This window comes from Antennarius striatus, chromosome 19 (genome assembly GCF_040054535.1).
Source record: "Antennarius striatus isolate MH-2024 chromosome 19, ASM4005453v1, whole genome shotgun sequence".
NCBI lineage: Eukaryota > Metazoa > Chordata > Actinopteri > Lophiiformes > Antennariidae > Antennarius > Antennarius striatus.
This window is the reverse complement of record NC_090794.1, coordinates 2,679,733-2,692,698: the sequence shown is the minus strand read 5'-3', so window position 1 is coordinate 2,692,698 and position 12,966 is coordinate 2,679,733. Positions and strand designations below refer to the sequence as shown.

Genomic DNA, 12,966 nt, shown 5'->3' with positions numbered 1-12,966 from the left:
TTGGCTGGATAATGGAAAAATAAATCTAAACACTGTAAACATGGGTCAGCAAATAGAGTTTGGCGGCCATCCTCGTGATGCATTTGTGCGAGGGAGACACGGCTCCAAAAAAACAAAAATGTGCTGTACATTGATCAATTATCATTGTGTTAGTATAACTTGATTCATGATGCTGTTTTTGTTTGTGTGTTTCAGGGGCAACCCGTCGGTCATTGCGATTTCAATATCCGACTTTTCTGCATAGAAAAGGAGATCATTTCTCCCAGGATGGAAAAGATGAAGACCGGACAGATCGACAAAACCAAGGAGCCCTTTAGCGTCCGCAACAAGCCCTTCTTTGACATTCATGCAGCACGTAAGGTAAAGTTGAACAATAAGTGCCCCTTTTCTTTTTTTTTTTCCCCTCTTTGTTATCTCAAAGCAATTTCTCTTTTCCCGTAGATCAGATCTTTGTTTGCTGACAACGATTGATGATGCAGAGTTTTGAAAATATTGTGTTCCCGGATTAAAACATTGTAACCTCCTTGGAAGTTATTTTCGAGGGTTTTTCAAGGTAAAAGCCACAGTAAGAGTAATCGTCATGTCATCCCTAGATATCTTAGGTTAGGTTATCGCCCAGGGTAAAGTAACAGCCCCCCCTAGAAGTCATTGTTGTTGTTGTTGTTGTGGAGAACTGCAGGACAAATGCCCGGTAGAGATATAGTCTTCAGACGGTCCCATCTACCACCTCTGGAGTAGGGAAAGACCTAAACACGTTGGCCCTGCCCCTACCTGTGAAAAGTGTTCCACAAGAACTTTCAATATCAACTTCTGCTACAGTCCAAGAAGTTTGCTCCGACTGTTTGTTAAACCTGGGGGGGCGGATGTCTTGTTGTGGAGGAGTGGACTAGTTCTTTACTTGCAAAGTTTCTTTCTTGTGAACTTGTTGAAGGAATTTGACCTTAAATCTCTGATGTGAACTGTTGCCTTTCCAACCTCACAGTTGGGACAGCTGTGTGCGGATTCTGTTCTGATGAATAGTTCATTCTGGGTGGACTTCGGGGCTTCAAAAGGTCATGCAACTGATCCTGGTGTTCATTAACCAACAGTTGCGACCAGAGCAACCTCTCCAGAAACCAGTAAACCTCTTGTGTTTGCGTAGATTCTCTTTGTTGGATCCTTCCTGTTTGAGAGAATTACCGTAGAACGCATGATACTAATTCTGTTTTCATTCATATGCTCGTGGAATTTCCTGTTTTCTTTGTAGTCGTCTTGATAAAGAGTCCTCAAGCCTCAGGTTGCAGCGCTGTACAGTTCACTGGCGGACAGCAAAGCTTTTATCCTCTGAATAGTGGCTAAGCCTTCCTCAAATGCCTGCACTTGTGCCCTAACATCAGGTCTGTGGGAGGTCAGAGTGTGATTAATGCGATGTGTTGCCCGGGCCAAGATCAGTAGGGATTCTTGGCACTGCACACTTACAGATGATCAAAGTATATGGAGGGGGAGTTGTTTCTGACATGTGTTGCGGTCACATGTTCCTCTGCCAACACTGATATTTGGGTGTTTTTGTCCTTCTTAAAAAAAAAAATTCTTGGTGTGAATAGTTCAGTTACCTCTGGTTTCACCCTGATCGCTCGTCCACTGAGGACCTTAACAAAGCGTCACCCGCCCACTCTTCAGGGTGCCTGTTGATGAAGATGCTCTAGAAATGAAGTCACTGTAACTCTGGCTGGTTTCTGACTGCTCTATTGTGTTGTGCAGTGGCCATCTGCTCCCCATACAGTCATATCTCTGTTGTATGGGGGGCATTGAAAAGAGAGGAACTGGAATCTGGCTCATTAATTCATCGCGGCACAACCCTCCACTTCATGGCTTATCTACCAGACGTTCCTTTAAGGGATATTTCCGTAACAGGATGGAGTTTGTATGATGGCTTTTGTCTGTTTGTAAGAGCGCTGTTTTTCATGTCGCACACTTACACATTCGATGCCTCCGTTTTCCCACCAGTTGGGACCATTTATTCTCTTTGCTTCCTCCACTTGTCCAATTATCTCACAAAGACTCCTTTTTATATTACAGACATTGTACATTGGGACAAGTTGATTATGTTTTGGAATTCCCCACTTGCGTAGGTCGAATAGTCTTGGCTGTCAGAATATATTTTGAGTAGAAAATTATTCAGAATTTGGCAGACTTGTTTATTGCGCGTCTGATTTTCACCAAACTGGTTCACATGCACTCTTCACTTACAGCCCATAGCCTCGTTACTGAAAAGTACCTGCAGAACATCGCGTAAATGTAAAATTCAAAGAAAAATATGAGTAGATGACAGAAAAATATGGGAATAAAAGAGACATTTCGTATTTTTATTTCCACAATTCTTATTGCATATTATAGTAATTTTATTTGCTATAATTCAATAAAACTAATGTTTTGGGTCACAACTAGCTAGAGTTTCGCTTTGTTCAGGCTAACCAATGTAAAGCCCTTCTCATTATAGCACTCTCCTTGTCGGCCCTCTGGCTGGAGCGTTACGGCTATTGATTGTACATTAAGTTATATTTAGCCCTAACTCACAGTAGTTAAATGGATTGGAAGTTAATTAATTTGCCTGATAACATGTGTTTCATTCAGTTGTGGACCAATAATGGCATTCAGGCAATCCATTGTATTTCCCCTGTATTTCCCCTATTCTTTTGATATATTTTATCTTCCATGAAAATATAACATGGCAACGCCTTAACCCAGTTTAATTAATCTTTGTTCCCGGGTGTCCTTGTCGTGTTAAGTATAAAATAATCGATTTTGACTTCAAATCTGTGAACCGTGCAAAGTGGAAATGCTCAAAAAGCTCAAATGATTCTTGAAAAAACCATTTTAAACATACAGCTTCTGAACATACATCCGTCTAATTCCCAAATTCTAATGCTCCTCACATTTTGCTTGTTTTTTTGAGCAAGCCTTTACTCAAGTGTGTGACTGTCAGATAAGCTCCTACTGGGGTAAGACTGGTTTGTTTTCTCACTGTAGTGCACTTGTGTAAGACTTAAATATACAATTGGAGACTTGCCAAGGCCACAAGTTACAGTATATTTATTCCCAGCTGTATGGTTAGTATTCACATGGACGAGGTTTTTACTCTCCTGGTAATGGACATTGGTAAATTGACCAAATGGTGTGTTTGGCAGGAATCTGCGTATATTTTTCAAAGGCTTCCAAGCCAACACCGGGATTGTAATTTTCTTGCTTGCTGACGGCAACAGAATTGGCAATTTCCATACGGGATCCATTTACGAGGCAGAAACTTACATTCCTCCCGGGATTATAGAAATAGTTTGAGGGCTCCCGGGAGCTAACAATGATATTTGCATATTCTCTAGATGGTGGGCTTTAACTCATCCATTTCAACTTGTTTTAATGCTGCGTTACATTTGCTGCATTGACTTTACTCATGACCTTAAGGATGAATCCTCTGTAGTGCTGAAAATTGTTTTTAAAAAATGAGTCAGGTCAAATTAATTTTGTTGAGCTGCTGTCGTCATGCTAAGCAGTTCCATCCCGATATTAATCGATTGGCGTACTGACAAATTTTAATCATCAATTAGTCTTTGCGAGTCAGTTTTGAAGTCATGTCATTAATTCTCAAGCTCCAGATCACAAATCACAATATTTTCTGATTTCTTGATTTCCAAATTTTACTGTTTATTATTAATAAACGTCATCTAGTTACTGATGTTCTTCTGAATTTATCCCATGATCATTTATCTTACAACACTCTGATATTTTTCTAAAATGTTTGTCTGCAATACATTTTTTCAGCCAATCCTTCACACTCCCATCAGACAGAGTTAGACTGTTGTTATATCAGGATTCTGCAGCCGCTCTGACGTACACCTGTGTGTTATTTCAGTTTAGCCCCCCCCCCCCTACCATCTAATGGATTTCTTCCTGCAGGTTTCTGCTCTAATCCCAACTATCTGCTGATGATGAGCCGTGTTGTGGTAGAAGGATTGGCTGCAAAACAATGCCGGCGCTTGTTCGTGGGTTATCAGCTGTATATTCTGATAAATTCTGAAATCAATCATTCGTTTCCTAAATGAACCCAGTGTCTTATCTCTGCAGAGCTAAATAGACTTTTGTCATGTAACTGGATGCTCTTTGAAAGGTCATCGCAAATGGAATCCTGGTTCCATTTAGAGTGTTTGGGGGGACAAGATGTGCATCTTCAGTTTTAATAAAAGGAAAAGCGAGAAAAGAAATCCAGTGTTTGTGCAGAAGAAGTGTTAATCCCAATCAGCGTCATTAGTGGCTGCAGCCGACCGCATAACTACAACGACGGTGACGTGACTCACCTCTGTCTCCGGTCTGCTTCGTCTCCGGTACTTGAGTCTGTGTGAAAGTATTCCAATCATGGTCCTCCTGTCATTATAATCAGATCCACGAGAGAGAGAGAGACGTGCTTCTCCTTTCTTAACAGGTTTAGAACAACCAGGCTTGATAAGAAAAGCAGCCGGTCCTTAACAGCGTGTCTCATTAGCTGAATGTTGTCGGTCTGCAGGCTCCTTGTTGCTCGATGACCTCACACCTCCGTTTGCTGTCCTGTCTGCTGGTGTAAGATATAGAAAAGCAAATACCAGGGTCTACATTGGTTTTGGGGTTTTTTTGTCTCCTTTTCTGTGAGCTTTTTACAGTCGAAGAACCAAACCTTCCTGTTGTTCCGAATCCGAGTTAAATATCTGCTTTGCTTTTTGGTTATTTGACTGACTATAATGTAATTTCAGATGCAACATGTGCTCAGAATACGGAGGGAATCTGCCGGTAGCTTTTATGCAAAGATAATGACTGAAAAAGGCAGATGGTGCAATCTGCCACATTGACCTAAACCTACATTATTTATTCTACTTTACAGCAAAAATGTGGCCATTATTTGGCAAGGGAAGATCTCACTGATCCTGCTCGTACTATGAGGCATGCTACAATAAAATGCTATCTTCTGCATCCCTTCCCTCTGCTGCTGCTGTTTCTGCTGCTGCGCCCTCTCACAGAGGGAAGCATGTTGCGTGTTGTGTAAGGCCTTACGCGGCGAACACACGACATGGACCTGATGACTCATGTTTGTTTACCTCAGTTGCTTTGAAAGTTTTTCGTTGTCTTCAAAGCCTCCAAGACATTACACAACATGAGATGATGCACACCACACGTATGCAGTAAAGGTCTGATCCGCTGCAGGATCAATATGTGACTTGTGCTCTTACCTTCCGGGGTTATACACTCATGGAAGAGAACACGCGTCCTCTGGGTCAGGTCAACTGGTGTATTTCTTCAGATGTTATTATGGTTTTGCTGTTTGCTCTGCCCTTTTTTTGGGGGGGGGGGGTTTGATGTCATGACATCCTCGCTCTCCACCGATATCAAGATATTTGTCTTTCTGCTGTCGTAGCAACACAAATACGGAAAGACTATTTTGGGTTTAATCATTTCTGTGCTCTCTTCAATTCATGTCAAAAGGTGCGTTGTGTACTTTATCAATTTTAAGAGGATAAAACGGTTTTCGTTCTTGTGCATGGAAACTGCATCCATGCATTAAATTTGAAGTGAGCGTTTCCCATGGCAGCAGCTTCTCTGACGGAAATCTGAGAGCTGACATTGCCGGGAGCTGCCTCATCAACTTCTATGGTGTCCCACCAACTGGAAAGAGCTGTAAATCCTACAGAGATGTTCTTTATCTTCTGTCTATGAACTCCTTAAGACCAGGTGTCATCTGTTGACACCATCTGTCCCTCGGTCACATGACACACTAGGTTTATATTCGAGCCAAAAAGTAAAGGCAAATATCCAATTTTGTTCAATAGATTAGCTTTGTTTCAAGGTCATCTCATTAATACAGCGGTACCTTGACTTTTGTGTTTGGGTTATGAGCCATTTATTAGTCGATTTGTTTTTTTTGCTTTGATTTGTGAAGATTAAGTTGAGCAAAATTGAAAAAAATTGGTTAGCAATTAAGTTGAGCAATGAAGTAGAGCATTAAGAGTGCAGCAAATAAGTTGGTTACACGGATTAGCAATAGTTTATGACAAACTAATGCAACCAAAAGAGCACAAAACAAACTCCTACAATCTCCTCCGCCTACCTCAACCACCATCCACCTCCGCCAGTGTGTTCTGTTCGCTCATGTCGTCTCATCTGTAAGGAAAATACACCTTATAAAACCGGTTTCTTTTACTTTACATCGACTTTTATTCTGTTTTTATTAGTTATTTAGAAATACGTTTTTTTCATATGTAGAGCATGTAACAAAAACTTGGGGCGTTTGTTTTGCGGATTCATGGCATTTCAATTAATCCAAAGGGGAAAATTGATTTGATACACGAGCAAATTGAGTTACGAGCTCGGTCACGCAACGAATTAAAGTCGTACATCAAGGTCCAGCCGTAATTGAAGTTATAATAGTAGAGGTGTAGATACAAACCCCTTTTACTCAGAGTCCACAACAGGACTACCACAAACACAATATTTGACACTGTAGCACCACCTAAAGCCAGATTCTGCGCGAGAAACAACAATATTGACATTGTTTACGACATCTATGAGATGTGTGACCCACTCGATACATACATACTGCAGCAAAAGTAGGTGCCGTACCAATTGGACCATATTCTAGGAAGTCTGGTTGATTCTCTGAGTTACATCTGAGTTACAACAACAGATCTGCACCACTGGGTCCCAGCAGGAGTCATCAAACCGAATGCAAAATGTTTTCCTTTGGACTTCATTGTGTGTGCAGATAACACTACAGCTAAAAACACACATAACGCCACTGATGCAATGCAGCTGCGGCTCAGAAAGTCTTGGGTTTGCTGCAACATGTCGACATTATACACTACATGTTGAAATACCCATTACAGTAAAACTGAACCATCGATCATATTCGACATCAAATTAATGTCATGAATTAATCAAGTTACAGATAAGGTAAAGACACAATCAATCAAAAAGTAAAGCAACAATTGTGGGCGGGGGGGGGGGGGGGTTATATCATAAGTGTTAGAACGAAAATAAGATTTTAACTACACCTAAATATTGAAGAGTTGCATCCGACTCCTGCAGCTACAGATGGAGGTTCTTTTTTGTATGCTTTCAAAGCCATACGGTGTTTTCTGTCTGACATCCAGCCAAACCCCCGGCTCTGTCTAACACGTCGAGGAGACATCCTCCTCTCCTACTCCAGCTCAGACAGCACATGTAGAGCATGGCTGCCTCCCTGTCGTTGCCTCTTCACATTGTCTGCCTCCTCTATTTTTTTATTTTTTATTTTCATTTGATTGCGAGCGCTCGCTGCTGCCATACCCTGGTGGTTGTCTATCTCTTCCCCCCCGGAGTTGGATGTGTCTTGACTGGCAGCAATCGACTTGCAATGATCAAGATCCAATATCTGCAATGTGATTACTTACTCTGTCCCATCCTCACCATTAATGACCCACTGGGTGCTTTGTGCATCTGACCCGAGGCCTTTATTCCATAACGAAAGCAAAGCAAGGGAAACAGGATGCAGCCATCCTCCTCAAAAATAGAACGGTTAGAGCTATTAGAAAAAGTAGCGACTAGTCTACTGTTTAGTCATTTAGAAATATATATTTAATAAAATCCTTTGGGTGTGATGCTGCTCTGAGAAATCTTACAGCCATTATTATACAGACCAGATGATGAATTATTAATTATCTCATTATCTACTAGGGATATTTCAGTTTGAGAAAGGACGTGTTCACATCCATCCGTCACAATAACCATGGTTGTTAGAATTAACCTTTGACCAGCCAATGGCTGGTGTATCTACAAATACAAAATACAGCCTCTTAAACGGCTGCTATTTACTCGTTTGTTTACCCACAGCACAAATCTCACCACTGTTTACTCATGATTTTGACCTGGAAACTTAAAAATCTACCCGAAACACCAACTGAGAAGTGCATTATTTATCCGTTTCTTATGTTATCCTCTAGTACCCTGTAAAGACACAATAAAGTGGTGCAATATCCAAGGCACCCTGTTGTATAGCTTTGTTTAGTTCTCTCGTGTCGGATGTTATATGAAAGCTGTATTATTTATCAGTTCGGTGCTTTTTTACTGAATATGATATCAGCAAGGCACCTTTTTTAGTGCAAGTCTTTCTGCAGTTATAAAAAAAAAAAGACTTTCAGCTGTAAAGAGCAAACTGCAGCATTGCTTCAAAAAGAGGAACCTGGGAACTCTTTACAAAGATAGCTGGACTAAAAATGAAGAAACTGACAGAATAACAGGAATAAAAAAGAATTAACTTTATAGCATAATGAATGCAGTCCTGGCTGCAGATTTGTTAATGTTAGCTGCAGCTGTTGCAGGGGACTTGACTTTAATTAGGAAATTCATAGATATTAAAAATGTTGATGGACTTTGTGAAAAAGGAAAATGTAGAATTGAATCATCCCGAAACGGAACGAGAAACAACATGTGAGCTCCCGTTGTGTTCTCATGCCTCTGATCAGATCGATGCGCATCATTGTCATCATTTTCCACCTCGCAATCACTACTTTCACAGTAGGGAATTTGAATTAATGCTGAGCGCAGCAAAGACACTCTCCTAATTTGCTACAGGTTGGGTTTTTTTTGGAACATAATTCAATTTCACGCCGTGCCCTGATACGTCTAATCAGGAATACCTGTTGTAACCTCATGACAACCCTCCCTGATTTAATCCTCCAACTGTTCAATGTTAATATTTTCCCTTTAATCACAATAGAATGTTTAAAATTAAATATAGATCTTTTTTTCCCCAATCAAACCAGCGTTATCCATCAAAAGATGAAAGATGTTTAAGTTCCTCCAGACTCAGTAACCTTGTTTGACTCCATCTATAGCCAGTGGTTCAGCAGCCCCGTCCACACACTGATGTGGGCTTTTCGGTTAATAGTGAACGGCACACTGGCTTCTGAGGCCTATTCACATTAGGCTTAAAAGGAGCCTTCAGCAACAACCCTCTGGTCTGACTGGAATATCAATCCATTCCCTCTTTGCCTTTGATTCAGCCCCCGCATCACCCAAACCTCCTCAGCAGCTATGAGCATGAGCACACAGCCGGAAACACAAAGGCTTCAGGAATGGAAACTGCATGCTATCAGTACCAGGTACGCCAAGGAAAAACTGGACATATTATACTCCTTTGAGATTAACTTTTTTTTTTCCGCAGCACACGTTAGTTGCGTTTTCAAATGCAGTGTTGAGTTGATTTTTAGTTTTAGTTTTTTTCTAATGTTGGTGCAGTCAACATGAAAAATGAACCTGCAAGCAGCTGCACGACTGGTTTCTTACCTCCCATCAGGATATTTGCTCTATTTTCTTCACTTTTCCTATATTCCTGGGTTTCATTCATTCATACAGATTAACTGAACATCATTGAAGAGGGTGATTAATCTTTTGCTTTGCCGTCACCTTTTGTGTTTTCCCCATCGACATGTTTTGTATTCAAGTTACGCAGCTGAAGCCCAGCCAAATACACTCTTTTATTCAAACTGCACCCAAAAAATTGGTCAACCGGAGTCATGGTTACAAATGCAATTTCTCCACCTGGGTTACTTTGTTGGAGAAAAACATAAACGCAGTCTCTGGGGGCCGGTGGGGGGGAGGGGTGACACGAAATTGTGTCATTAAAAGGAAATTTAGGCATGAAAACGGACATAAGCCAAAAGGGGAAACCTATTAAGAGACCATGCATAAGGTCACTTAAAGGTTATCCTATGAAAATTCTGTGAGATGAACAACAACAGAGAGAAAAGGGCTGATTAAACTTGCGGTTTGAGGGTCTCGGGTGAAATTGGGTTAGCTGTATGTTTGGTTTTGCACAAGGTGAGAGGCTCAGGAGCCAGACCTCCAATCCAGAGGAGCTGTTAGCCTTCGTATTACTCTTTGAACTCTCTTTGAAACCCAGCTTCTTCACTTCAAAACGGGGATATGGACAAAAATATCTGAAAACCAGCAACACAGAAGAAATGAAGACAACATAATTTACACAGGAAATCTAAATAAACTATTTTTATTGTTGCATCTAACAAATAGCCTCAGTATTGCCCCTGTCCTCATTCCCTGGTCAATATTAAACTCTAAATCAGTCTTTGCATTGGAATCAGGCTGGTGCCCCCATTTATAGATGCCTCTATTTACTCCATGTGAAGAACTAGCTTAATTCAGGACTAGCTTTGCAAGACGTATTAAACGGAACAAGAACAAACATTGACTTTGAATGTGTTTGATTTGCTCCTTGCTCACGGATGACAGGATTAGTTTACTCCTTTCTTTTCCCGACACGCCTTGGATTTTTAGATTTTTTCCACCTAGCATCAAACCGTTACGTTTGTACTATCATTATCTCATCGAGCGCAGGTTGTCTTAACGGATGAAAATAAAACCATTGCTGCGTTAGACCAAACGGGCTACATGGAGGTGAACGTGAGTTACGTTATATCTGTCATTAGGACAGTAAATCAGATATCATTCATCATCGTGTCTTTGTGAGAAATGACCTGAAACATGAAACACTGGAGAGGAAAAAACGGTCAGATTTCCATCATCCTGACATCCGCTCCCTCCTGGGATGCCCGTTGGCGGCGCATCCGTCCCCTGGAAGGCAACGTTGTCCCGTTTCTGCCCTCGAGTGTGCAATGAAAGCATAATCTCCTAATGGGGCTGTGCTGTTCACCTCTGCCTACACAGCCCTACTGTACCGGACACAACCTTATGTCTCCTTCCTTAAGAGGTTTACCATGAAAGCAGGGTTGCAGCCCCCTCTCTGCGCTATCGCTGCAAGGAACTTCCTTAATGTGGGAGGATGTGTGAGTGGAAGTCTTCTCTTTGCTCATCTCCCCATCCAAGGTTCAGTGTGCTCAACGGAGGTGGTGGGTGGGTGTGCTAAGATGGCAGGAGAACTGAAATGGAACTCCCAGATCTTGCCCGCCTACACGCCGTTCCCTCCATAAAGGCTTCGGCTTCTTTTTAGTCTGGCTATCTGCCTTCTCCATGTCAGCGTGATTGTCAAGCTTTGTGCGATCTGCTGTGACTCATTCATCATTCTGGAGAGCACTGATGTTGCTCTACGTTCTCTTCAGAAGCGGCGGAGAGCGAACGGCTTTCTGTTGCTTCATATAAATGGATGCCGTGCTCTTTAAATGGTTGATGAACTCACTCATCCTGGAAGGCATCTTTTAAAACGGTATTTTGCAGAAATGTGAACTGTTCCGAGTTACACGGAGAACTTTAGTGCCCCCCGCCAAAGGGGTTACCTTAGTTGGTTTGTCTCAACAACCGATGATCAGCAGTTAAATTTCGCACATACTTTGTAAGGTCTCTAAAGGTGTGCATCCAATAATTGGTTTCTCGTTTTCCTTTGTATTAATTTTTCACATCAGCACACATTGAATTTGCATTAAATGCATCCATATTTCTCTGTAATGGTTTCATAATACCCCCCCCCCCCACGCTTCATATTCAGTAAGACTTTCTGGAAGCGTGTCCATGTTTCCTGCATGTTTCAGATGGAAACTGTCGTTTCATTGATCGTCACTTGGTGGTGGTGGCACCAAGCAGCAGAGTGCAGTCATGTTTTAACAAAGCTAAGGAAGGAACTTGTCAAGTAAAAGATTTTAAACGCTTCAAAAAAAGGAAACACTTCACACTTGAAGACATAAATTTGCTGGGACTACTCTTTCCCATCACAGATTTAGGAGTCCAACGCTGGAAATGAAGCCCCAATAATGCATTGGAGTGTTTCCAGAAAAGGTTGATTACAATTAATTTTTTATACTTCACCAATATTTGAATCGCACATTCCTTCTTTGCAACAAATATGATCGGAGATACATCTTTGAGAAAGACAAAATGCGTCATAGGGGTGACGTGTATCTGCTGAGCACCTGAGAAAGATTTAATTGGGACTAATGCCAGTCTGAATAAATCTGTGTCAGAGGAGGAACTCTTACAAGCCTGCAGTGCTGCTGTGTATGAAAAGTTTTTTGAATTGCGTTGAATACAAGTGTAGTTATGCTTTATTACACACATTCTTGTTTTTGTGATAAAGGTTATATAACCCAGTTAGTCCCCGAGCGGCACCAGGACAGACGACGGCGATCCTTCTTCTCCTTCGTCGTGAAACTGCTTTGGTTCTAATGATTTTCTGGCGATCTCCACATTTTCCTTTTCCTTTGTTCTTGTCAGCAAGCACTCAAAATGTTCACGCATGGTCAGCGGAGCGATGCAGGTATTTCAAAGTTAATCATTTCATTCACCCCCCCCCATACGTTTTTGAAAAACCACTTACCTCCATGTACGGATAAAAAAAACGCGTTGCTTTCTGCTGTTGTTCGTCTTGATGGCTCGAATATGATACCCGATATCCACTGCAGTGCACTAATGCATTTGCTTTCTATTTTATTGACCAAAGCCATTTCCTGTCTGCCTAAATATACTTACTCTCAGCGCGAGCACAGGGAATGGCAAAGTTGGTTAGTAGAGACTTCACGCGCAAGATTGCGGAAAAAAAAAAAAAGCTCCTCTGAAAGAAGTTTTTTTTAAAAATTATCTTTAACAATTGATTTCAAAAGATGGAAAAACACTGAAACAAAATTGCCAAAACAATTTTCTGCGAGACTTAATTGCTCTGCAAAGCGATGGAACTGCAGACCTCGGTGATAATAATCTGTGGGTTGCACCGTTCCCATTGTGCAAGGTAATTTAACCCATTGTTACTGTAAAATTATAGGCAATTGTAGCTTTAAAGCAAAATATTTTTTTTACACATTAAATTCTACTCCTTTTTTCTATAATTGACAATGATTGTGCAGCTTCTGTTACATTCTACCCTTTAAAAAGCTCACAGCCTCCTGTCTGTTGCTATGTACAATCAGATATTGAGTTAGGTACTGAGTATTGCATTACGGCCAAATGTTTTTCAAAGTATACGAT

At 41.2% G+C, this 12,966-nt stretch overlaps 1 protein-coding gene across 1 annotated transcript in view; it reads left to right on the top strand.

The window, feature by feature from the left end:
• Positions 1 to 12,966, top strand: part of rngtt (RNA guanylyltransferase and 5'-phosphatase) — a 64,711-nt gene that overhangs the window by 28,394 nt on the left and 23,351 nt on the right. The window contains exon 11 of the mRNA XM_068343168.1: positions 196 to 360. Coding sequence (XP_068199269.1) covers positions 196 to 360 — 165 coding nt within the window. The remainder of the gene's footprint in view (positions 1 to 195; positions 361 to 12,966) is intronic.